The sequence below is a fragment of the Leucoraja erinacea genome, unplaced genomic scaffold, assembly GCF_028641065.1.
Source record: "Leucoraja erinacea ecotype New England unplaced genomic scaffold, Leri_hhj_1 Leri_692S, whole genome shotgun sequence".
Lineage (NCBI taxonomy): Eukaryota > Metazoa > Chordata > Chondrichthyes > Rajiformes > Rajidae > Leucoraja > Leucoraja erinaceus.
The window spans coordinates 45,842-73,831 of record NW_026576611.1 but is presented as its reverse complement, the minus strand read 5'-3'; the positions used below and the strand labels follow the sequence as shown (position 1 = coordinate 73,831).

The window sequence follows — 27,990 nt, the reverse complement described above, 5'->3', positions numbered from 1 at the left end:
AGGGCCGAATGGCCTACTCCTGCACCTATTTTCTATGTTTCTATGAAGGGGAGTCCAATTGCCGGTTTGTCGGCAACCTGCTACGATTATAACAATCGCTGGCAGTCACCTAAAAGTAGCCTAAGTGGGACAGGCCCTTTAGATAGAGCTCTTGGGGCTAGCAGAATCAAGGGATATGGGGAGAAGGCAGGCACGGGTTACTGATTGAGGATGATCAGCCTTGGTCACAATGAATGGCAGTGCTGGCTCGAAGGGGCAAATGGCCTACTCCTGCACCTATTTTCTATATTTCTATGTTTCTATGGCTTTGTCACATTATAAAGCTCCAAATGCAAGCAGATTTAATCCCAAAGAGTGAACTTCCAGTCAGTGGATTAGAAGTTCACTGATCATGTCAAACCAGATGCAGACACACAGCATTCTGCTAGGAACTCGGCCCACTGGAAATCATTTCTTTCGTCCCACAAAAATCACTCTGAATTTGCGCAGATATTGAAAAAATGAGACAAATTCTAAATCATGCTTTTAAGTACACTAAAAAAGGAACATGTTCATGTTATACAATAATGACAGGCTCTCTGTATGCAAGTAAAACTGTCACCGATTCTTTATTGATAATGGCCCTTTAGCAAAATAAATTAGATTGAGTTCTTGTTCATGAATTCTCTAAGAATAGACGATTACATTGTAAAGGAAATCTTTAAAAAAACTAATTTGTACTTATTAGAGATGGTACGTTTTTTCTGACCTCTGTTTCAACAACATTAGCTGTCGTCTTATCCAAGATATCTTCCTTGAGTACAGACTTGTCAATATTAGTGCCTAAGGATCAGTACAAAGAAAATAGATTTGGAGAAATCATATATTGGATTTTACAATGTTGTCAGTAAGGAGAGGCAGCATTCTATCTACAGATCCCCATCCTAAGAGTGTGAGCAGTAGACATGTGAAATGTCAACATTTGTGGGATCAAGCAATCAAATTGCAAACCAGAAACTGCTCTTTATTTAAATATATCAATGAGTGAGTCTGCCTCAAATTTTATCAACCTTTTGGATTTAACATTTCACATTTGTTCAGGAAGGCTGGAGTGCAGCTGCCAAGAATCACAGCAGCCAGGAATCTCTCACTGTGCAGGGCTGGCAGCTTTCTGTAGACCTGGTGAAACAGCTGAAGTTCCTACACCACCCTGAGGCCGGACATCCTGCTGGTCTCAGAGGCGACCAATAACATCGTCTTGTTGGAACTGATAGTACCATGGGAGGACCTTCTGGAGGGGGCCCATGAGAGGAAGAAGACCAAGTCCGAAGAGCTAGTCATAGATTGCTGTAAGCAGGGCTGGTGTATGCCCATCGGGGTTGGCTGCAGAGGTTTTGCAGGGCAATCGCTCTACAAAGCCTTGAGTGCACTGGGCATAAACGGAATGGAGAAAAGAGCTATCAAGAACAGCACAGAGGTAGCGGAGAAAGCCTCAAGATGGCTCTGGATCAGGAGAAGAGGTCCATGGGGAGGGGTGAATGTCACCTGAACACAGGTCGTGGTCTGATCAACCAATGCTGGGTCACCTGGGTGAGGGTGATAGACCCGAAACACCCAATGACCCCAGGCTACATCACTGATGATGTGTTCGGGAGCATCAAGTGATGTATTTTATCAATCACATCTGTTGGAGCAGCTGAAGGTGTTAGACTGAAGCAAGATCAGCAGGTAATGTGTTTGTTCAGCATTGGTTATGAAGGAGCAGAACTGCCTGTTAGCTCCAGTTCTGGCAGTTCAACCTATTCCCGTAAACATCAGGACCTCTGCCATTCTGTGACATCTTCACTAATTCAATACAGACCTTATCACCCACAAACTCTCTTTTCAAACACCAATTAAATAATTAAAGTTATTTATCATAGGGGGAACCAAATAACATTTTGAGCATTTTCATCAATCCTATTTGCTTTGATTACTTTTTTGCTGGCACATACTCATCACAGTGAAATAATTCCTCCTAAATTCTTTAACTGGTCAGTCAATGGGTGCCTAGTGATTAACTGCTGCAGAACCCACCCACAATAAATTCTCCATGTTTACTAACAAATCCTTCTACAGTGTTTAAGACTGCTGCATATATAAATCTCCGACACACACAAACTGCTGCTATTTAAAAAATCCATCAATCCGTTCTTACCCCAATAACTGGCTTTCCAATCTGCGCCATTCTTCTCTTCATTGGTGCTATGGTCCTGAATTGAAAGTTGAACAGTATGAGCAATATGTTAACAACCAAGGAAATCAAGCCAAACTTTGGTACCGAATTTCGCAACTGACAATCCCAGAATTAACTTGTCTATGGCACTGATCTTAATTTTATTAGCAGTCACCAGTCAGATGTTGCAAAGCACTGTGTAGTGTGAATACAAGTCTCACTGGCCGGCCACCTGTATTTGCTCTTCATGGCTGCAATCAGGCAAATGTTTCAATAATGAAATGTGGGACAGATAACTCGTGTATGCAAACATAAATTCATGTGAATTAGCAGGGAATCAAGTACAAGCTATGCTCAGGTATAGAGGCTTGCAAGGGATTAGATAGCTAATTTTAAAGGAAACAGGCCTGAATTATACATGTATTTTTGGCAGTTTTCTGGCACACTCCAAGATCATCTTCCAATCCAGTCTGCTGTGACCAGTTTACATTTCTTCCTAAATGAGGTGGAACTGCTCAGCAGCATTAAAGATGAGGGTTTCTCAACAACGTTCTTGCTCTTCTCACATTAAGGATATAGAAACATAGAAAATAGATGCAGGAGTAGGCCATTCGGCCCTTCGAACCAGCACCGCCATTCAATATGATCATGGCTGATCATCCAACTCAATATCCTGTACCTGCCTTCTCTCCATAATCCCTGATCCCTTTAGCCACAAGGGCCACATCTAACTCCCTCTTAAATATAGCCAATGAACTGGCCTCAACTACCTTCTGTGGCAGAGAATTCCAGAGATTCACCACTCTGTGTAAAAAATGTTTTTCTCATCTCAGTCCTAAAAAGACTTCCCCTTTATCCTTTATGCACCAGGCTGTGTTATTTGAATGACAGCTCTTTACCTTGGAGATTTATAATGAGGCCAAAGTGTTTGCCTGGACCTCTGTTAGCTCTGGAACCCTGACAGGGTCTGTTTATTCCTTGAAACAAGGATGACAGGAAGCTAAGGGTTGCCAACTGACTTGTACTTGGCTTTGGGTCGAGACCTGCTGAATGTATACAGCACTTTGCTTTTGGCTGACAATGTATCAGAACTCATGGGGAGGGGCATCATCACACTCATCTATGAATAACCAAAAAAGTTCAGAGATTGGGGCCATTCATACTGCTTCCTGCAGATGATAGGATTGTAACCAAGGTTATCACTGGATGTGTCAAGTCTGCTCTGGAGCTGGTGATTCACCGCGACACAACCTGCACAGGCAGGAATATCTTAGGCCTTGAGCTACACAGCAATATGGTCACCTACAAACAGGTAGTGGTGTGGACATTTGTTCAGACCAAAAGAAGACATTTAACAGAATATTGCACACATACTTTCAAAAATGTAGACTAAGATACTTTCTAATTGGCCTGATCTAAAACATCGCCTGACCATTTCCCCCCACAGATACAGCCTGACTTCATTGGCCAATGAACATGGGCAATGAATTTCATTGTTTCGTTTCGGGACATATAACAATAAAACACTCCTGACTTGAAATCAAGGCTCTGCAATTGAACATGGCTGCACTACACAGATATGAGAACAGACCAAATAAATGCATGAGAAACAGAAAACTAGGGAAGGTGGACTCGTTTCTCTGTCACGTTTGCATTGAGTCCTTTACAGGCATTAGAGGGAGAGATAAGAAACTGCAGTTGCTGGAATGTTGACTTAAGCGGGCTCATGATCCCGGGCAGCAGAGATAATCCAGTTAATACCTCTCTGCTCATGCTCAAGGTTTTTACCATCCTGGAACTGGGTTGATCATACTGCCAAGGTGATGCAGTGAGTGGGATTGTGGCAACAGCACTCTCCCTAAACTGTGGAAAAGGACCAGGTCATCAGGAGTGAGGTTTCTCCGTGAGTTGTGTGCATGGCCCTGAAGTGCAGCAAGTGCCACAGCCATTGTCCTGCTTATCGGGGACGTCAAAAATGGATGAATGTTTGCAAAAAGATAAACCTCCAGAGAAGCAACAATGTAATTCCATCTACTGGAATGTGCATTTGCAATGAAAGTTTGGCGGGAGATGCAATGTTCTTTGTTGAGTGTTCTGAACAGCTGGGTAACACAGGGCTTGGTAGTTTACAGGCTACCCCCAGGAATGCCAGACAACACTAACTGATGGGGATGGAACATGTGGTAAAAAATAACTCATGGCCTGTTTACTGAAGGAATGTTGGGAATGGAAAATTTATGACATGCTAATGTCATGTAAATGGGATATTATGGTATATCCTGGTGCCATTTCAACAACTATATTTATTTTCAAAATTTATTAAGGTAATGTAAAGATAAGGTTTTAAATGTTTTTGTTTGATCTTATTTCATGTTAAGTGTGTTGATGTGCTATGTGGAGAGTTTGCTGCCACTGGGAATAATTATTCATAGAGGTATTTACTGTCAAAGCATTTTATCTTTACGATAGAAAATTTGCACCAGTTCTATGCTTTTTCACTGATTGTACCTCCAGATACAATCTGGAAGTATAATTATTTTTCAAGCAAGATCCGGTCTAATAAATCTATATATATTACTAAATCTCTCATCTTGTTTGTTTGTTTGTTTGTATGTGGGGGAGTTCTGGAAACTCTGCCAAAATGGTACACAATAGCGCTCCAATTTTTGGCCCGCCTTACTCACCATTATCCTGGGGTGTGCAATCGCCAATTTTTGGCCAGAATTATGTTATATTTTACAAGTCATTGACATTTTAAACTTTACAAACCCACTTTACAAAACCACTTTTCCACTGGCCCTGCCCGTCAGCTGCGTTCAATGTCACAATGACGTCACAATGGGATCCCAAATTTCATTTACATTAAAAAAACGCGATTTTCAATGACATTGATTTTATTCTAAAAAAAAATGTTTTAATTAAGTTCTTCTGTTTTCATTATCAGCTAACATTGTGTTTAGGTTATTTTAAAGAAAAAACGCTATTTTTATTGATAATTTCATGTTAAAAAAATCATCGCGATTTTCATTGTGGGGGGGGAGGTGGGACAGGGGGAGGTGAGGAGCAGGGGAGCAGGGGGATAGAGGGAGGTGAGGGGGTTAGGGAGAGGGGAAGTGGGGGAGGTGAGGATGGGAGAGTGGGGGAGAAGGGGGGGACAGAGGGAGAGGGCGGAGTGGGGGAGGTAGGGAGTGGGGGATAGAGGGAGAGGAGGGCAGTGGGGTTGAGGAGGGAGAGTGGGGAGTGGGATAGGGGGGAGGTGAGGAGTGGGGGAACAGGGGGATAGAGGGAGGGGAGAGGGGTTATGGCGGGAGGGAGTGACTGAGGGTAAGAGAAAGGAGAGGGAGGGAGAGGTGAGAGAGGGAGTGGGGAGGGGAGGAGGAGAGGGGAAAGAAGAGGGAGAGTGAAGAGGAGGGGAGGAGTGCTGGGGGATGAGGGGGAATGGAGGAGGATTGGTGTAGGAAGAGGGATGGTGAGGTAATGGAGGAGGGGAAGGGGAAGAGGGAAGAGGGAGGAGGGGAGGGAGGGGAGGAAGCAGAGGAGGGTTGGTGGAGGGTGGGGAGATGGAGGATAATGGAGGGGAATAGGGGACTGAAGAGGGCGAGTGAGATGCGTGCTCATTGATCTTATATTTTACAGGTCGTTGCCATTTTGAACTTTAAAAATGTCACAGCCGCGCTTCTACTTGGCACCTGCACCTGCGCAGTCAGGGGAGCGTTGCTGTAACTCGCGTCATAACGGGGATCTCTGGCGTCACAACAGCAACCCATTAGCCATAGCACCTGCGCAGTTGGGGGCTATGGGTCAGTGGTGGAATATTGCCTTGTTGGACGGCCCCAACGGGTCTGCACCTGGTCTAGTAACCTAATAAAAGGGACTGAAACTTCGTCTGATTGTCTGGTTATACAGTGAAAGTAGCTCTGACTGAATAGTTTATTGGGACTGTCCTGCTCACATTCAAAGAAGCCCAGTACAATATGATTGATAGCATCCTCAACCTTCCCAGATTTCTTACAAGCTGATGGATTCCACCAGCCCTTTCCCAATGTTCCCGTCAGGAAGCAGAGCCTACATGTTGTATTTTCTACAAGACTGCAGCATTGATCCATGTCGTATGACTTTATGATGACGTCTTAAAACATTACTCATTTTATTCTGAGCTACTATACACCATGAAAATGTGAAGTACTACATACTGAGTTATTTCACACAGACATTTTATGCTTAACATAGAAATGTTTTATTTGGTACCCAAAAGCTGAACTTTCTATTAAGCTGTACAGTATCCTACCTGTGATATCTCGGAAAGTGTGCTACTGGTTTCAGTTTCAAAGGACAGCTCATCTTTCCTGTTGTAAATTGAATAAATATGTGGCTGAGAAGAACTGTCAAAAGGATTTGGGCTGCAGATACCCTCTGCAGATCCTGGATTATCTCGTCTTAGACTCTCTTTCTGATTCCGATCGCCACACATTTTCAAACTCGAGGTGGTCGATCCTGCAAAAGTAACAAACATTTTGTAAAGCACATTCAGCAGAAAGCAATGCTCTCTTCCCACAAAGTGACAGCGACTGATGCTCACAGCCTGAGGGGTTGGGATCAAAAATCATGGGTAGGGCAGGAAAGAGGGAAATTGGTCCAGTGTGGGGGAAGGACACAGCTGCAAGTATGGAGCTTAATTGACAAATATCCCAGTTCAGTGTTGCACTCTTGGCCAAAATCCTTGCCCAAATACTCCAAAAGCAGTGCTGCATGCATCATGACTGTATGGGTGGCCTGCATCTGCAAGACCCTGGTTGAACCTTCAGATACGACCTGCAAATGCCAAGCAACATTTTACCCTGGGGAACAAAGAACGATTTCCAATTGTATGAAGATGAAAATTTGCAATTGAATTCTAGACAAGTCTGCAGAGAAATCAAAAACTGATCCATCCACAGAGATCAATTATTTTACCAGAGCCATATCTGGTCATTCAGAGCTACGAGATATTGCCTTACAAATTGAGCTTAATGTAGATATGGACAATGTAATTTCACATAATGCGGGGTCTTCTGAGAAAGACAGTTGAAAACATTGTACTTGATACCATTATCTGACACCCCTTTACAAACTAATGCCACTGTCCCACTTAGGAAACCTGAACGGAAACCTCTGGGGACTTTGCGCCCCACCCAAGGTTTCCGTGCGGTTCCCGGAGGTTGCAGGTGGTTGCCGGAGATTGCAGGTAGTGGAAGCAGGTAGGGAGACTGACAAAAACCTCCGGGAACCGCACGGAAACCTTGGGTGGGGCGCAAAGTCTCCAGAGGTTTCCGTTCAGGTTTCCTAAGTGGGACAGGGGCATAACAAGCGGGGTATGATTCGGGAAATATTTTAGATGGTATATTTTTAGTTATCCATGACAAAGTAGTAACATGAGACCAATTCATTTAATTCCTGAGAAACATTCAGTAAATGTTCTCCATTTGTTTTCTTTCCACTCAAGAAGAACCATTGGAAAAAAAAAAGAAACTTGGCATGATGGCTTATAAGGTACTAAAACTGGAGCCCCCATCTTTTGACATCCATGAGGTTGTTTTGGAGTTTCCCAATGGATTTCATGTTTTGTCTAATGGAAACACAAGGAACTGCGGATGGCAGAATCTTGAGAAAAACCCAAAGTGCTGGAGGAACTCAGCGGGTCAGGCAGCATCTGTGGGTGACGTCTCAAGTTGGGACCGTTCTTCAATTGCACCCACCTCTCTTTTCCAACTTTCTCCCCCCTACAGAAGGTCCAACCCCGAAACATCGCCTGACCGTTTCCTCCACAGATGCTGCTTGACCCGCTGAGTTCCTAAAGCATTTTGTGTTTTGCTCATGCATTATCTTCAAAGCTGTCTTCAAAATCACGATAAAAATAGCATGTAATCGTGTCTATAACACACTAACAGGACTAATATTGTGCAACAAAGGCAATATACTTTCCAGGTGATTAAATGTCATCATTTAGATATATGAAACAATAACTCCAGGGGAATGTGCCAGTAATATCACCTGATGAAGTGTTTTGTAATTTCATAACATTATTATGGGATGTTAAGAATGTAGGAATCTGCCATTTGGTCTATTGTGATTCCTACACTGTACCCTACTCTACCTGAGCCTTTCAAATTTTTTCCACCATATATTTATTCAATTCCCACTTGAAAGTCACATTGGAACCTGCCTCCACCACATCTATAGCCAGGATGCTCTCGATTTCAAACACACGCTGCGTCTGAGGAAGGACATTCTTGCCATAGAGGGAGTGCAGAGAAGGTTCACCAAACTGATTCCTGGGATGTCATGACTTTCATATGAAGAAAGACTGGATAGACTCGGCTTGTACTCGCTAGAATTTAGGAGATTGAGGGGGGATCTTATAGAAACTTACAAAATTCTTAAGGGGTTGAACAGGCTAGATGCAGGAAGATTGTTCCCGATGTTGGGGAAGTCCAGGACAAGGGGTCACAGTTTAAGGATAGAGGGGAAATCCTTTAGGACCGAGATGAGAAAAACATTTTTCACACAGAGAGCGGTGAATCTCTGGAACTCTCTGCCACAGAAGGTAGTTGAGGCCAGTTAATTGGCTATATTTAAGAGGGAGTTAGATGTGGCCCTTGTGGCTAAAGGAATCAGGGGGTATGGAGAGAAGGCAGGTACGGGATACTGAGTTGGATGATCAGCCATGATCATATTGAATGGCGGTGCAGGCTCGAAGGGCCGAATGGCCTACTCCTGCACCTATTTTCATTGTTAAAAAAAAATCCCCACTGCGATCTTAACTCTCCTCCATTTATTCATTTATACCTTGACTTCACCAAAGATAACAGCCACTGTCCACCTTGACCATGTTATATGCACAGCAGTGTCCGCTCACTTTCTATTCTCCAAAGAACAGTCCCAGGCTCTTTGATCCGTTTTTGTAACAGCTGTCCCACATCTCAGAGAACGTAAATAATGTCCATACTCTCTCCAATGCCTTTTCTTCTTTAAACCACAATGAAGACAGTGTGAGTCTATGGAAAGGTCATCTAGGGCATGATAATACTCCCACGAATGAAAACCCCTTCCGATCCATGAAAGAAAATAGGCTGCTGTGGAATGTTATTCCATTTATCTGGCCATGACCAGATTTTGAAAACAATTCTTACATCAGTATAATTGTGAAAATTAAATAAGAAATATTCACCTTTAGCAGAGAAAATACCCTTATCACTGATGTGGTGGTTTCCTTCTGTCCTTGAACAATGAGCTCTTTCACTTGTTTTACTGCTGTCACTTGTAGATCCTGGTGAACTGGTTTAGGGAGAAGGGAACATTAAAGTGTGACAGCAAGGGATTGAGTAAGCCATTTGATTCCATGGAAATATTTTACCATTCAATTAGATTAAGGTTCATCTATACTTCTAATTTCATTTACTCTCCTTATACAGGTGCACAACCTTTTATCCGAAATTTAAAATAACGAAAAGCGGATTCCTCTGGAGTTGGAGGGGGAGGGGGGTATTGTGCTGTTTGATCGCCCCCTACTATCCCAGGGACAGGGAGACAGGACGTTCACCGAGGGCGGCCCGCAGAGTTGACAGCGGAACCTCTGGTCGGTCCTCTAAGAAAGGGGAACTAAATCCCCATTCATAAAAGAGAAGGTGAGGGTATATTGCGCGGGAGGGTTAATAATTAACAATCTGCTGCTGTCTGCCCGTTGAGTTAAAAAGTTCCCACGGTAGACTCACCATACACAGTGTATCGTGAGTCTAGCGTGGGAACTTTTGAACTCAGCGGGCAGGCAGCAGCAGATTGTCGCTCCCTTCAGTTTCACCCCACCTACACCCCTCTGCTTCCCGGCCATGTGTGTGACCCCTTCCCTCCCCTCTCCAGCTCCCCGCTCATTGCACCGGCGCGGGGGCTTTGCACTGTCTTCACGTCGGCGATGCCAGCAGGTCAGTGACAGTCACCGGAGACGTCAGGACCAACGGGACACCGACCCCCAGGCCCACTGCAAGCACGGAGATCCCAGAGATCCACAGCCAGCAGCAGCCCAGCCCCGTTCCAACTCCAGAGGAACACGCTCCCCGTAGGGGCAGAAGCTGATAGTGTGCAAGGTGCGTCTTGTTCTTGGGGTTGCGGATGAGGGGGCGCAGCTCGGGCTGTGACGTCTCCGGCCACCCCCCTGTACAGGAGCTGAGACTGGGAACTGTACCGCCCTTGCAGGAGAGTGGGGTTGTTTGCAGTTGCAGAGGGAGGGGGCAAGGGCGGTACAGTGCCCAGTCTCAGCTCCTGTCCAGGGGGGTGGCCGGAGACGTCAGGACCAACGGGACACCGACTGCAAGCACGGAGATCCCAGAGACTCACAGCCAGCAGCAACTCTAGCCCAGCCCCGTTCCAACTCCAGAGGAACCCGGGTTGCGGATGAGGGGGCGCAGCTCGGGCTGTGGGCGAACTGCCACTTGTCGCTGTAGCGGCCTATCGGGGAGCGGGTTCCTGTTGGTCCTGACGTCTCCGGCCACCCCCCTGGACAGGAGCTGAGAGACGTCAGGACCACCAGAAGCCGCTCCCCGATGGGCCGCTACAGCGACAAGTGGCAGTTCGCCCACAGCCCGAGCTGCACCCCCACCTCGGGACACCGACCCCCAGGCCCACTGCAGGCACGGAGATCCCAGATCAGCAACTCCAGCCCAGCCCCGCTCCAACTACAGAGGAACACGCTCCCCGTACGGGCAGAAGCTGATGGTGTGCAAGGTACGTCTTATTCTTGGGGTGGCGCAGCTCGGGCTGTGGGCGAACTGCCACTTGTCGCCGTAGCGGCCCATCGGGGAGCGGATTCCTCTGGAGTTGGAGGGGGAGGGGGGTATTGTGCTGTTTGATCGCCCCCCCGCTATCCCACGGACAGGGAGACACAGCGGCTTTTGAGAATGGTGGGCAATCACCTCCAAAGTTCTGCCCACACAGTCAGTACACCTCTCCTACATTTGTCTCCCGCACTAAGATCATCTCGCAGAGAATGATCCCAGCCTAACCCTCCCTATTCTCTCCTATTCTGCAAGAAAAAACTACATTGAAGACTCAAAGCAACTGCCGGGATCGAGGCGCAAACTGGCGACCTTGCGGATATGAGACGAGCACTCTACCACTGAGCCAGCGACAGGGCGACAGATAGCACAATGGGCTAAGAGTTCGGCTGGCGACCAGAAGGTAGCCGGTTCAAATCCCGCTTGGAGTGCATACTGTCGTTGTGTCCTTGGGCAAGACACTTCACCCACCTTTGCCTGTAATGGAATGTACGGCGGCAGGCGCGGGCACACCGCGACGCCCTGTGTCTCCCTTTCAAGGGAGATGCTAAAAATGCATTTCGTTGTCTCTGTACTGTACACTGACAATGACAATAAATTGAATCATTTCATTTTTTTTTTCATTTCAAAATCTACACTAAAAATGTTCCATTCCGAAAGCCGAAAAATTCCGAATTACGAAAAGTGTCTGGTCCCAAGGCTTTCGGATAAAAGGTTGTGCACCTGTATAGTTATTATTACAGAGAAAGCATTCCACCTAAACACACAAGTATAATTGTGCTTCAGTAAGAAATTAATGTAAATGGGCTCTGGTGACACACCACCAGGACCTGGAGACAATAGCAACATAATAAACATGGCATTGTTACAGGGGCAGGTTAGTGACGGGAAAATAAAATAATACAAACTATAAAACAAGCATTTTGCCCAATAGGGCGGGCTAGTATCAGCTTTCGAGCAGAATTTCGTAGAATGTCGAGCAGATAAACCCACTACATGACTCAAATGAGCATTAATGCTCCATTCAAACTTTCTCCCACATCTCTCTTTCAGGCAATGAATCCTCTTGCACGCAATCCTCTCCATCTGCTCCACACTTCTCTGTACAAGGGAATCGCTCCCACTATTTCCGATAGGGCCTTTACCCCAAAGGTGCATAAATGCTGATCCTGTAATGCTATGACTTTGCTTCATTTTCCAATCTATGCACCATCCAAGGATTAGTTGATAGCCAATCACAAAACAGCAACCTCAGCTTTACAATAGAAACAAGGAAATACAGATGCCGGTTTACACAAAAGAACACAAAGTGCTGGAGAAACTCAGCGGGCTAAGCAGCATCTCTGGAGAACATGGATGGTTGATGTTTCGGGTCGAGACCATTTTTCAGTCTGGCCTTGCATTGCCAGGTACAAGGTGACCCGAGTTATGAAAGCCCAACTTATGGACACCTGGACATGATCGAGTTCCTGTAACATGAAATCCATTCGAAAGTCCGATACAGTGCATACAAATCTTCCTACAAACACCAACAAAAACATTTCACTGTACCTTGGAACACATGACCATAAACTAAAACTCTCTCTCTCTCTCTCTCTCCGTGATGATTGTGTTATTTTATGATCTACTGAGAGGTGAAACATTCAGTCTGAAGAAACTTTCAGCCCGAAACGCCACCCGTTCCTTCCCTCCAGAGATGCTGCCTGTCCCGCTGAGTTGCTCCAAGCAACGGGTGTCTATCTTCAAAGGACTGACCAGGACTCTCTCTCTCTCTCTCTCTCTCTCTCTCTCTCTCTCTCTTTTTTTTTTTTTTTTTTTTTTTTTTCAACACATCAAATCATACAACAGATCAAGCCATACACATAAAGGACTTACATTATATCGTGTCATTATAGTACAACATTACAATCATTATTCACAATACTCTCAACCCCACGCGGTGACCAGCGCCCACGGAATACCTCCAAAGTCCCCGTGAGCACCGCATGTTCCCTCTCCAGGGACACACGTGCACGGACGTAGGCCCGAAAGAGGGGCAAGCAGCCGACTCTTGCCTGACCATCCATCGCCTGCTGCCTGGACCCACGTATGGCCATCTTGGCCAGACCCAGGAGTAGACCGACAGGTAGGTCCCACCCTCCCACTTGGCTCTCCCCACACCCTGCCTTGTGTCCAAACACAAGAATCGTAGGACTAAAATGTAACCAGAACTTTAGGAACAACCCCTTCAGATATTGATACAGGGGCAGTAGCCTCTCACACTCCATATAAATGTGGAACACGGTCTCTTCCTCGCCACAAAAAATACAGGCAGCGGACGAGTCCGTGAACCGACTCAAAAGTTTGTTACAAGCCACCGCTCTGTGCAGCACTCTCCACCCCAGGTCCCCCACGTATAGGGGGACAACTCCCTTGTAGAGGGACCCCCACTGGGGACCTTCCCCTCCTTCAGGTGGTAACACCGTCCGCCATGGTGTGTCGGGACGGGAGACGAAGGCAAGGAGGTGCAGAATGTGCAGGAACATTCTATACAGTGAGCGTCTCTTCGCGTCACGAAACGGCATGCTGGTCATCTCCGAAAGGCGGCTCATGTTGTGTGGAGCCGGTGCCCGAGATATATCCCGGAACCGAGGCCCACAGAGCAGATCTGACGGAGCGGGTAAGGGCTCATTTAAAACCACTCTGGGCGCACACCTCTCCTCGACACCCACCATGATTTGTTGAGGACCGGCCACTCCCGCAGCCGCAACATCCCCCTCCCCTCGTGGAGCAACACGCTGGCTGAAAACAACCAGATTCCTCACTCTTAACACATCCCGGTAGAAAACAGGCAAGCGCCTTAGGGCAGGTCGACTGATGCCCGCCACCGGGAGCCGCGAGACCCCCCTTAGACAACGACCCCGTCGGAAAAAATACGTGGCCAAAACGTGCCATCTGGGGGCGTTCTCTGTATACATATACCTCCTCAGAGTCCTGAGGCGGAGAGCCGCCACCTGGGTACGCACGCATACCAAGGACTGGCCGCCCTCCTCTAACGGGAGGCTCAGGACAGCTGCGGAAACCCAGTGCTTCCTATTTCCCCAAAAGAAATCCACCATCTTCATCTGTAAAGCATTTACAAAAATTGAAGGTGGGACAAGAGTAGCCAGCCGGTACCATAACATGGAGGCCACCAGCTGGTTTATGACCAACACCCTCCCCTGAAAAGAAAGAACTCCAAGCAGGCCTGACCAGCGCCCCAGCCTGGCAACCACTTTCTTCTCCAACTCCTGCCAATTTGCCGGCCAAGCATCCTCAGTGGGACTCAGGTACACCCCCAGATAGAGGAGGTGCGTGGTGCTCCACGCAAACATTGCCATCTCCTCTGGCAGGGAGTCCACCTGCCACTGACCCACTAAAAGTCCAGAGCACTTGCTCCAATTAATCCTGGCAGAAGATGCATCCGAGAAAATCTTCTGGCAATCACGCATCCTCCGCAGGTCACCAGGATCGGTGAACATAAGTAGTACATCATCGGCATAGGCCGAAAGAACCAACTCCACCCCTGGGCCCGGTAGGGCCAGGCCTGTCAACCTCCTCCGAAGAAGACACAGGAACGGCTCCACACAGACCGAGTACAACTGACCTGACATGGGGCACCCCTGACGGACCCCCCTCCCAAAATGAAAGGGAACCAACAACGCACCATTAACCTTCACAAGGCACTCCGCTGCAGCATACAAGAGGCGAACCCGGGCCACAAAATGCGGTCCAAATCCAAACGCTTGCAACGTTCCGAACAGGTATTCATGCTCTACCCTATCAAAAGCCTTCTCCTGATCAAGAGACAGAAACGCAGCTGACTGACCAGTTCCCTGTGCTAGATGAATCAGGTCCCTAACCAGGTGGATGTTATCCTGAATGGACCGACCAGGGACTGTGTAAGACTGGTCATGGTGAATCAGCTGAGACAGCACAGAGCCCAGGCGATTTGCCATCGCCCGTGCAAATACTTTATACTCTGTGCATAGGAGAGAGACCGGGCGCCAGTTTTTCAGCAGGCGGAGTTCCCCCTTCTTGGGCAGCAGGACAACCACTGCTCGACGCCACGAAAGGGGCATCTCCCCTGTCGCCAGGCTCTCCCCCAGAACCAACATGTAATCACCCCCCAGGATACCCCAGAAGGCTCTAACAAACTCTACCGTCAGCCCATCCAGCCCGGGGGACTTACCCCTCCTGAGCTGATGCAGTGCACAAGTCAACTCCTCCAAAGATAACGGGCCATCAAGAAGATCGGCCACCTCCCTATCTATAACCGGTAGACTCTCCCACAGGTCCTGCTGAGCTTCCCCGCTTACTCCACCTGCGGAGAACAGGGAACCATAAAAGGACCTGACCAAGGCACTAATCCTCTCCGGATCTGTGACAGAGGAGCCATCATCTGCGAGCAGCTCCACGAGCTGCTTGCGGGCTCCCCGCCCTTTCTCCAGAGAGAAAAAGAAAGGCGAAGCTCGATCCAGATCGTGCAGCATCTGGACCCGCGCCCTCACGTAAGCGCCTCGGGACCGCTCAAGTTGCAGGTTCCTCAAGGCTTCCTTCTTCTCATGAAACACACCCCATGCGCAAGAGTCACCTCCAACCTGACCCAGGCGAGACTCTGCGTCCATCAGCTCCCTCTCAAGCTTCTCAACCGCTGAGTCCCGCCGCCCGGTCGACCCCCACGTATATTCCTTACAAAAAATACGGATGTGAGCTTTCCCCACATCCCCCCACTGCCTTAGGGAAGAGAAGCATCTCTGCCTCTCTCTCCACCGCACCCAAAACCGAGTGAATGACTCCCGGAAACACCGATCCTCCAGCAGCCGGTTATTAAAGTGCCAATACGCAGACCCAGCCTGAACGCGTGCTGGATTAAAATCCACACGCACCAGACAGTGGTCCGAGCATGGCACCAGCTGCATTGAGGCCGCTGAGACACGGGAAACAAACGCTCGGGAGATATATATTCGATCAATGCGGGAACCACCGCCCTCAGACCTCCGCGAAAAAGCAGTGGAGTCTGGGTTGAGGTCCCGCCACGCATCAACCAACTCAAAAGAGTCAATCAACCCTCTCAGCTTCTTTGCTACAGCAGGGGCACACTGAGTACCAGAACGATCTCGCACCTCAAGTGTGCAGTTAAAGTCCCCCCCAAGGAAGACACACTCTCCCCGATCAATAGTGCTCAACAGCGCATTCACTTCCTGAATTAGGCCGGCCTGCATCGTGCCAGAGCTGGGGGCATACACGTTAATGAAATGCAACGGCATGCCATCCAGGCTCACGGCCAGATGGAGCAAACGTCCTGGCACAACTTCTTGCACTTTTATAATATTAGGCAAGAAATTCTGAGCCAACAGAATGGCCACCCCACTCGAATTTGAGCTAAGATGACTCATATAGACCTCTCCTTCCCACTCCAACCTCCAAGTGGGTTCATCCTTGACAACAGTATGCGTCTCCTGCAGAAAACACACTGCAAATTTCCCCTCCCTAAGGACCGATAAAAGCTGGAACCTGCGAAAACTCGCTCTACTCCCGTTTAAGTTTAGGGTAGCTAGCGTGAATGCACTGATACATTAAATTGAAATCCTCATACTTCTCCTCCTGGGCTCTGTAGCCCCCTCTCTTTTTAGGAACTCCAAAAAGTCCCTAAACTGACACTGCTCAGAGCCAAGAAGATCACTATCTTTGGTCGCAAGGATAGCCTCGAGATTTTTAACTAAGGACGCCAGATCAGCCCAGCGTCTCTTAGCGGCTTCTAACCTTGTTCTGTTCGTGCGGCTTGTTTTTAAAAATTCCCTCACTTCGCAGATTACTCTTCCATGAGAACCAAAAAATGAATCTGGGCCGTCGTCCAAGTTACTCGCACCTGACACAACATGCTCAGCATCCCCAAGGTCATTTTCAGAAATCGAAAAACCAGAGCTCTCTGGGATTTCGCCAACCCCTCCACACAAATCGGCCCCACCACTCTCCCTCTCCTCCGGCATGATACCACCCCCAGGATCAATGCCGGGGAAGGGTCCCGAAGCCCCTCTCCACGTCACGCAGCCCACTGACTGGCTGGGCTCCTGCGCTCTGTCCTCACCCTCTATATCTGGGCCCGGGGAAGAGAAAATAAGAGGCACCCCCACGGTCTGTGGTAAACTGGCACCCCCAGAAACTGAAAGAAGGTCGCTGCCTGAAGTAACTCCGACCTCCACAGCACCGAAAGCACCCCGTCCACTGGCAACACCCAGAGGCTCTCCACTAGATTTCCCCCCCTCCCCTGCTACATCAGTCGGCAATACAATACACAGCGCAGAACCACCATTGGCTCTCAAATTGAGCACTGATTGGAACACCACTCCCCCCGACCCCCCCGCCTTGGTCTGACTCTGCTCATCCCCCGTCTCAGGGTCCGCACTACCAGGGGAGCTTACCCCACCCTCCTGCGTGCTAACACCCTCAGTAGGCCTCTGAAACGAGGGGACCTCCTCCGACCCAGAAGACACACCCCCAGGGGAACCAAGATCAACACACGACAAGATCCCCCCCTCGGAGGGCCCCTGAGACAAAAGGACATCCCCCCGCCCAGAGGACACAACTCCAGAGGGGTCTACCCCATCACCTGACCCTGTGGTACCCTCGAGAGATCCCTGAGGTAGAAGCTCAACCTCCAACCCAGACGACGTCATTTCCTGACCTCCAACCACATCAGTGGTGGAAGGTCTGGAAAACTCCACCCCCCTAACTTTGGACTCACGTCCCTGCTCTTCCTCACCAGGCCCAATCCTCCTTTTAGTCCCACTAGCATGCGGAGGTGTGGTAACCTCCATAAGGAGAGGGTCTTCCTCCTCCACACTACCCCCCGCCTCCTTACCACCCACGCGTTTTGCCTTCGCTACCCCCTTCAGAGCCACCTCCGCTCCTTGCTTGGCCACGGCAGTTGCACTCTGGACCCCCCCGGAGCTGACAGGCGCCCCTTGGGTGATCTCCACACTCGGCAGTAGCACACCTTCCTGCTTTTGACTCGCTTGGGTGGTCTTTATCTGCCTATTCCTCTTCTTCTTCTTCTGCTGCTCCCACTCCCCTCCCCCCTCACCCTGTGTCTCACCTTCAGCCACCCCCTCAGGTTCAGGATGTAGGGGGCGGGGGCCCTTGCTGCCCTGGGTCCCCAAGGCTGAAACTGCAGACCCAGAAGGGCTCTCCCCGCTGCCCCGGATCACCGAGGCAGAGCCGGCAGCCCCTGCCAGGTCAGCGATTCCACCCCGCCCCTCTGAGACATGACGAGCACCCCCTGATGGGCCAGCAGTGCATTCCTGGGCCGCTGCGCGAGAAGTTCTAGCAGCGACCCCTTGAACAGGACAGTCCTTTCGGAGATGTCCATAACCATCGCACGCATGACACCGTGCCTTTCCCCAACTCCAACGCACGGTTCTGGGTAGACCCCTACACTCCACCTCGAAACTCCCCTCATCACCTTCCCCCTCCCCCACCTTCACGAACACCCTCCTTTTGAAACTATAAATCCCTTTTTCCTCCGGGTCCCCCCCAGGGTGCATGATCCTAAAGCACTTAGACCGCACCTCCCCAATCCGAGACAGGTGTGGAGTGAGTATCGCATCCGGAATACATGTGGGGCAACTCCGCAGGAGAACCGGTCTCACCCTGGACACCCATGGGTCCACCTGCATATGGACCCCCCCCACTGAAATCCCCCTCTCCAACACTTTGGCCACATCCTCCCGGGTCTTCAATATCATCTCAACCTTTCCCCTCTCGAGCTCGGAAGAGACAATAGCCCCCCTACCAAGAAGGGCATTCATAGCCTTCGTAATTACTCCCCTGGACATCTGGGGCCCAGTTTGAACCGAGATACCAAAGCTGTCCCAGTCCAAGTCAACATGATGCTCATGTTCAGATGGCCTCGCTTCCGCTGCTGATGTCGCTACTGCGTAGCTCTTCGCCTTCGGCCGAGCCCCCGCCATCGCCATCCGGTATAGAGGCACAAACCAGCTCCCGGCACTCCAGCAGCTCAGCAATTCAAATCCCAGGGACAGTCACAGTCCAAAGCAATCCTCAAAAAGCAAAGTCCTCCAGCCGAACGTAGAAACTCCTCCAAATTCACTCCACTGCCGATAAAATCCTCGCCTTTTCTTGCTGACACCAAAAGCACCTTTCGCATTTAGCCAGGCATCCGCACTATGCAAAATGACTTTAGGGCAGAGAATCAGTGCCAAAACCACGACAAAGACACCAAAAAAATCTCCATACCCTCGCTATCCAGGCACTCTTGGCAGTCCGCCAAAGGCAGCCGCTCCCTCGACAATGTAGAAAAATCTCAGAGCTTCTCACACTCGTGGAGGCATTTTTGCAGCACAGAAAAGTTTCAACAGTTCAACCATAAATCAAACTATGAAGCCTCTCCGCCTTCGTCCGTTTTCCTTTTCCAAAAAACCTTGAAAGGCCACTTATAACCTCTCAGCTTCGGGAGCTGAGAAATACACAGCCAGCCTCTCTCTCTCTAGGAACTGCAGATGCTGGAAAATCGAAGGTAGACAAAATTGCTGGAGAAACTCAGCGGGTGCAGCAGCATCTATGGAGCGAAGGAAATAGGCAACGTTTTGGGCCGAAACCCTGAGTCTGAAGAAGGGTTTCGGCCCTAAACATTGCCTATTTCCTTCGCTCCATAGATGCTGCTGCACCTGCTGAGTTTCTTCAGCAATTTTGTCTACCATTAAAGATATCTGACTATGCAGAATAGTTTTGCCCTTTTTAAAAATTATTTAAAATACTATTATAACATAAACAGGCAAATGTCAATCAATAAAACAGAGTAAATGAGAGCAAATCTCACAAATATATAAAGGGTGGCACGGTGGTGCAGCAGTAGAGCTACTGCCGTACAGTGCTGGAGACCCAGGTTCGATCCTGACTATGGGTGCTTTCTGTATGGAGTTTGTACGTTCTCCCCGTGACCTACAGTATCTGGGTTTTCTCCGAGATCTTCCTCCCATACTCGAATGACTACAAGTTTGCAAGTTAATTGGCTTTGCATAAACGTAAAATTGTCCCAAGTGTGTGTAGGACATTATTAGTGTTAGTAAGATAGGGGATTGCTGGTTGGTGCAGACAGTGGCTGAAGGACCTGTTTCCGTGCTGTATCTCTAAAGCAGTGGTTCCCAACCTTTTTTAGCTCATGGCCCCCTTGGGATCTTTTAATTTTTCTATGGACCCCCTGACATTATTAGCGGGAAAAGGGTACTTCAATATTATAATACCTTCCATAAAAATATCAGTGTCTATTAATTGCACATAATTGCAGATGATACTAAGATAGGTGGGGTTGCGGGTAATGAAGTAGAGTTTCAAAGTCTACAGAGAGATTTATGCCAGTTGGAAGAGTGGGCTGAAAGATGGCAGATGGAGTTTAATGCTGATAAGTGTGAGGTGCTACATCTTGGCAGGACAAATCAAAATAGGACGTACATGGTAAATGGTAGGGAATTGAAGAATGTAGGTGAACAGAGGGATCTGGGAATAACTGTGCACAGTTCCCTGAAAGTGGAATCTCATGTAGATAGGGTGGTAAAGAAAGCTTTTTTGGTGTGCTGGCCTTTATAAATCAGAGCATTGAGTATAGAAGTTGGGATGTAATGTTAAAATTGTACAAGGCATTGGTGAGGCCAATTCTGGAGTATGGTGTACAATTTTGGTCGCCTAATTATAGGAAGGATGTCAACAAAATAGAGAGAGTACAGAGGAGATTTACTAGAATGTTGCCTGGGTTTCAGCAACTAAGTTACAGAGAAAGGTTGAACAAGTTAGGGCTTTATTCTTTGGAGCGCAGAAGGTTAAGGGGGGACTTGATAGAGGTTTTTAAAATGATGAGAGGGATAGACAGAGTTGACGTGGAAAAGCTTTTCCCACTGAGAGTAGGGAAGATTCAAACAAGGGGACATGACATGAGAATTAAGGGACTGAAGTTTAGGGGTAACATGAGGGGGAACTTCTTTACTCAGAGAGTGGTAGCTGTGTGGAATGAACTTCCAGTGAAGGTGGTGGAGGCAGGTTCGTTTTCATCATTTAAAAATAAATTGGATAGTTATATGGATGGGCAGGGAATGGAGGGTTATGGTCTGAGCGCAGGTATATGGGACTAGGGGAGATTATGTGTTCGGCACGGACTAGAAGGGTCGAGATGGCCTGTTTCCGTGCTGTAATTGTTATATGGTTATATATTCTCTTTTATTCTATTCCACAAACATCAAAAATATTTCAACTACATAGATTTAAATTTATTAGAACTGAAATTTAAGAGGCAACTGTAGCTTTGTGGCCCCCTTCATTGAACCTGTGGTCCCCTAAATCCCAAAATCTTTCTGTGGCCCCCCTGAAATTTGCCATGGCCCCAGGTTGGGAATCACTGCTCTAAAGTAAACTAAACTAAACTAAGGAAGATTCCAAGATCATTTTAGTATTCCCCTTTACTTTTCTAACTCTTTTCAAGTTTTGGGTCTTATTCCAGGTCCACTCATTACTCTGGACTCCGTGGCAGTAGTTGTTGGTATATGCAGCTTCCACAAATAAACTTCTCTCCTTAATTGTCCTGTTGCAGCTGTATAAAACATTGGTCAGTCCACGCCTGGAGTATTGTGTGCAGTTTTGGTCACCCCATTACTGGAAAGATTTGGAAGCTTTAGAGAGGAAGTTCACCAGGACGTTGTCTGCATTAAAGAGTATTTGTTATGAGGAGAGGTTGGACAAACTTGGATTGTTTTCTATGGAACGCTGGAAGCTGAGTGGGTGAACAAATAGAAGCACAGCAAATGATGAGAGGCATAGATAGACAGTCAGAACTTTTTCCCCTGCGTATAAATGTTACATACTAGAGGGCATAGCTCGAACATGAGAAGGGGAAAATTTACAAGAGAAGTTTTTATTCTCCACCCAGAGATTGATGGTGCCTGGAACAACGTGCCTGGGGTGGTGGTGAAAGCAGATATGAAAGTGACATTTAAGAGAGATTTAGATAGGCACATGAACAGGCAAGGAATGGGGGGGATGAAGACTATATGTTAGACAGGACTTGTTTAATTTGGCATTATGGTCAGCACAGACATCACGGGCCAAAGGGCCTGTTCCTGTGCTGTACTGTTCGATGTCCGAGCACCCACATCCTCAAAAATACACAGTTCAACATTGAGTCATTGTTCTTTCATTTCTCTCAGCACTGGCTTTAGTTAACTGTGAAATGGTGGCCGATTGGGAAAGGGGGAGATGCAGCGAGACCTGGGTGTCATGGCACACCAGTCATTGAAGGTAGGCATGCAGGTGCAACAGGCAGTAAAGAAAGCGAATGGTATGTTAGCTTTCATTGCAAAAGGATTTGAGTATAGGAGCAGGGATGTCAGGACTGTCTTATGAAGAAAGACTGGATAGACTTGGTTTATACTCTCTAGAATTTAGGAGATTGAGAGGGGATCTTATAGAAACTTACAAAATTCTTAAGGGGTTGGACAGGCTAGATGCAGGAAGATTGTTCCCGATGTTGGGGAAGTCCAGGACAAGGGGTCACAGCTTAAGGATAAGGGGGAAATCCTTTAAAACAGAGATGAGAAGAACTTTTTTCACACAGAGAGTGGTGAATCTCTGGAACTCTCTGCCACAGAGGGTAGTTGAGGCCAGTTCATTGGCTATATTTAAGAGGGAGTTAGATATGGCCCTTCTGGCTAAGGGGATCAGGGGGTATGGAGAGAAGGCAGGTACGGGATACTGAGTTGGATGATCAGCCATGATCATATTGAATGGCGGTGCAGGCTCGAAGGGCCGAATGGCCTACTCCTGCACCTAATTTCTATGTTTCTATGTGGTTGCTGATATTGCACAACACTAATAAAGTGCTGGTCAGCGAGAACACAGACGGAATGATTTAATAAAGTATCATAAAAAGCCTGTCCAGCTGTTCTGATTAAATTTCAGGGTAAGTGTCAGCCAATTAATTTAATTTGTGGTGGAGGCTCACTTCTCTGTAATGCAATGGTGACCACATTTCTGCTTTGGGACGTGGTGAGATTCCATCAACACCAATCAGTTGAAAGATGTTAATTTGATTTTGCAAGATGTTAACAGAGGCTTCAGTATGTTTAAGGGCCTGTCCTACTTGGCGATTTTTTCGGCGACTGCCAGCATCATTGACTGACGTGTCAGGTCACTGAAAAGTTTTTTGAGGTCTTGAGGTCTCTGAGGTGGCGCTTTCAGTTCAAGGGCAAATTGAGAATTCATATCAAGTACAATTAAAAATATATGGCAAGGGATTATTTTGGGCTGCACGGGTCCTTCAGCCCACCGACTCCGTGCCCACCAGCGATCACCCAATATCCCTTATCCTACACACTGGGGCCAATTTTACAATTTTTACCATAGCCAATTAAACTACAAACCTGTACGTCTTTGTAGTGTAGGAGGAAACCGGAGCACCCAGCGAAAACCCACGCAGTCACAGAGAGAATGTACAAACTCCATGCAGACAGCACCTGTAGTCAGAATCGACACTGGGTCACTGTCGGTGTAGGGCAGCAACTCTATCGCTGCGCCACCGTGCTGTCCTTGGTCACTCACAGTGATGTGGGAAAAACTTACAGGGATAACCATCTGATTGGGCACGTGCTCATACACACGGTAGAGAACCTTCAACGCCATCCCATTTCCCTAATCATTACTCACTCGCCACCGATGGAAGCCTTTTAAACTGCTGTTTTGCAGCTGACAAGGAGAGAGCTCTTTAAGAGGATGACTGAGCTCCCAGTGGTCTGAACTACAATGAAGAGGCAGCATTTCTGATCACTGGAAGCAACTTCACAGTTAAAATTGTAATCACATGATTCGGAATGAAACCCCACCTTTTTATTAAATTTCCCAATTCTTTGAAGAAAGTAAAAATAAGAAATTTAACCTAATGTCACGGCTATCTTGAGACGCATCACAATACTGGGCAATGCTCACAAGTGCGTTAATACGACTAAAAACAGGAACAGTATAATATTCTCAAACAAATAATGTTAATAACTTAAAAATTGGGTCAAGAGAAGATTGCAAACATGTAGAGTACCCATTAGGACACCAACAATAGGGTGAAGTTCAATTTCTAGGCAACATTGCAATGCAACGTAAAAAGAAAGTTACTTGCTACATCACACAAAGGTGTATTGATCTATTTTTCCATGAAAATATGAAATACGCCAAAACACTGTCAACTGAAACAAATACCTGTCTCTCATCTCTTTCTTTCTGGCCATCTTATTCAAAGCAACAAACAAAATGGAGTTCTTCTTTTCCAGCCTATAAAACCAACAGGAGAATCAAGTTAATATTTCCATGGCAGTGTTTTAGGTGTAGCCTCCAATCCACTGCAATGTAACGCAATGAAATGCCACAGTTATCAGAGACAGCAGATCTGGTTTCTCTGTTCCGGAAGAAGACAATAAGTGTGCAAGAGTGTTGAGGAAAACTGGGTCAGCAAGATCGGTCATGCAGCAGATTTTCCATTAATTTAAATATATAATCCGAAGATTTAGTACTTCCTCTGTGTACTCCTGTTGAGTGACACCCACCATTCCCTGACCTCTGTAAAGCAAAATCTACCTAACATTTTCTCAATCTTTCTATCGTACATAGCAGGAAAACATGCCTGGCAAGTTATGCCCCTGTCCCACTTAGGAAACCTGAACGGAAACCACTGGAGACTTTGCGCCCCACCCAAGGTTTCCGTGTGGTTCCCGGAGGTTGCAGGTGGTTGCCGGAGGTTGCAGGTAGTGGAAGCAGGTAGGGAGACTGACAAAAACCTCCGGGAACCTCTGGGATCCGCAGGGAAACCCTGGGTGCGGCGCAAAGTCTCCAGAGGTTTCCGTTCAGGTTTCCTAAGTGGGACAGGGGCATTAGGCTTAGCTAATATCACCACAGATAGATGACTAATGCAGACAAGACGGGTTAACTGAAGAGTCTTTCTCTCCTTTTTATTTCTCTCTGGGAGTGAAGGACATATCTAGCATGACCCGCCAGGCATGTCTTCCTACTCTGCCTTTTTCAACTTCTTCAGTTATTGGTCTACGGTCTAACTGCTCCAACTCTCTCATTGACCAGATAAGCTTGTTTACAGCTTATCCCCATGGACACCCTGGTTTTACCAACTCCCCTCCCCACCCTCGCTGCAGATTAACAAGCTTCTCCTTCCCAGTTCTGACAAAGAGTCTTCAACCTGAACCATTAGTTCTGCTTCTTTCCCCAAATATGTGGGCAGCTTAGTATTTGGATAAAGACGTGGAGTAACATGGACAAGGCGCAGGCAAATGGCACTAACTCGGTTAGGCAACTGGGTTAGCATGGATGGGCCGAATTACCTATTTCTATGCAGTGTTGCTGTATGACTGTTTATCCAGAGTTTTCCGACTCAGATTTCGAACATGTGCAGTTTTTGTTTGATTTTCACCTATAGAGGTTATTTAGTTCTACTTCATAATTATAAAAACAAATGTTAGCCCAGCTGAAACAATTTTTGGCATTGCACAATTTCTGAAGGTACAAAGAGCATTTGCGAGAACAAACAAAACCTCAGTGTTGAAACTTGTAGAAGAAATATGGACAGGTTGCTGCTTATTTAGTTTAATTGTATTTAGAGATACAGCATGGAAACAGGCCCTTTGGCTCACCAATCACCCATTCACATTCATTTGATGTTATCTCATTTTCTCATCCACTGCCAACACACAAGAGACAATTTAGAGAGGCCAATTAGCCTACAAACCTGCACATCTTTAGGATGTATGAGGAAACCAGAGCACCCAGAAAAACCCATGCAAACACTGCATGTGGCAGGTCTTTATGCTTTGGCAGCAACCAAGATTAAGATCAAACCCGGGTCTCTGGCAGGTGTAAGGCAGCAGGTTTACTGCTGTGCCACCATGCCGCCCTCTGTCCCATTTTTGAATATGTACCCAATTGCCTTTTGTAGTCGCAGAGATCTGCTGAAATATGTATTACCTCACAATGTGCGAATTATTCATTTGAAGCCTTTGGTCAGCGTATTGGATTATTTTGTTGAAACCATTCACCTGTTGGAAAAAAATGTATACTTTAGACCATGAAAGGTGGTCAACCAATTTAAGAATACACTCACCACCCAACAAGAAAAACATGATTGGTGTGGATCTTGTTGATGGATGCCTACAGCTTCTAATGGAAAGACTGACATTTACCCTCTCAAAGGGGAACAAGTTTAGGATATTGACGCAAATTGGCAAATACAAACTTCCCAAACTCTCAGACAGATTTGGTATTGCGTATTCTAGCGTTGTGGGGCTCCAGAAGGTAGGGCGCCAGTTGGCTGAGATTTCACAGTATTGCACTGGTGAAAATTGTCTCTTGCATCGAGTGATGACTTGGAACAAGTATGATTTAGACAGGGATTGGCTAAAAACTGGGCATTGCCCCAATGCAAATTGTCAATCCACCAATAATAAAACAAAAAAACAATAGGTTCCCTTCCAAAACCATTTTAACTTTTTTTAAATGTAATTTTTGCAATTATTTACTTCATGTTATCAGACAACTGAAACATTCCTCTCACCAACTAGAGAGTGATCCTGACCTCCCATCAACCTCATTGGAGACCTTTGAATTATCTTTAATTGGACTTGCAGTAAATGTTACACCCTTCACCCTGCATCTATACCCTGTGCATGGCTGGACTTTAACCATGTATAGTCTTTTTGCTGGCTGGTTCGCACCCGATAAAAAACTATTCACTTGTACATGTGACAATAAACTATTTTTTTGTTATTTCTCTGACATCTCTAACTGTATGAGATGTTCAGAGACATTTATAATCGATAACTAGCTCCTTTGTCTTGCTGACATTGAGGGAAAGTTCGGAGCTGGTGAGTGCTGTGAAGTTTTCTCTTCCTAAAGGGCCTGTCCCACCCGGTAGCTTGCGTCTTTCGCGACCAAACGTGTTTGCTTGAGGGGTGCGGCCTCGCAGGGCCGGTCCCACTTCGATCGGCGGAGGCGCATGGAGTTGCACGGGGCTGGTCCCGACATCGCGCGGATCTCCAAAAATCTTACACTGTTCGAAAATTCCGCGCAACAACAGCCTGTCGACCTGCAGCCGCATTGAGGCCGTACGCAGCATCTTGACGTCGTATGCCGCGTCTTGACGTCGTTATGCCGCGTCTTGACGTCGTACGCAACGTCTTAACGTCGTACGCAGCATCTTGACGTCGTATGCCGCGTCTTGACGGCGTACGCCTAGCAGGTGGCGTTGCGCAATGACGTCACCACCCGGCGTGCCGTTGCGTGATGACGTCACCGCCCGACGCCATGCGATGTCCAAATTCAGTCGGCCCGCCTCCTGCCCAGCTGATTGGTGAGTATGATGTCGGGACCAGCCCCGCAAACTCCATACGCCTCCGCGGTTCGAAGTGGAACCGGCCCCACGCGGCCATACGTCTCAAGCGACCACGTTTGGTCGTGCTAGACGCATGCAATCGCAAGCTGGTGGGACAGGCCCTTTAATGTGCTAACAAATCCATTGCACAGTATAACAGCAGAACAATCTCCAAGTGTGTGAATTTAAGGATGCTAATTTAGAACTTGCTAATTACGATCTGTGACAAGTTGTCCTGCACTGAGCTAAAGATAAGAGTTCAAATAAAGGTTGCTCACTTTGATTTTGAGGAAGTATTTTTTACTGCCAGTTGCTAAATGTAGCAAACTATTTAATACCTTGCACACCAATTCTTTAACACAGTTGTGAAGTTTTACATTCTCTGCAGCGAGCATTTGACATTCTTCGATCCTTTTGATGATACGTTTTTGAATTGACTCCTTCTGAAATATAAATCGCACTTCAATAACTAAAGAGATCATTCCCAGTAACATTTTACATGAAGATTACATCTAAATAGATGGCAGAAACAGGAACACAATGCT

The 27,990-nt window shown here is 47.2% G+C and overlaps 1 protein-coding gene across 1 annotated transcript; it reads right to left on the bottom strand.

Moving 5' to 3' along the window:
• LOC129694499 (uncharacterized) lies at positions 1–27,990 on the bottom strand. Its single transcript, XM_055631215.1, has 7 exons — positions 27,784–27,990; positions 26,044–26,114; positions 24,274–24,345; positions 9,402–9,508; positions 6,483–6,688; positions 2,177–2,231; positions 1–822 (listed from the first exon to the last, which is right to left on the bottom strand). Exons 1-7 carry the CDS (start codon positions 27,937–27,939, stop codon positions 710–712), a joined length of 780 nt encoding a protein of 259 aa, XP_055487190.1. The 5' UTR covers positions 27,940–27,990; the 3' UTR covers positions 1–709.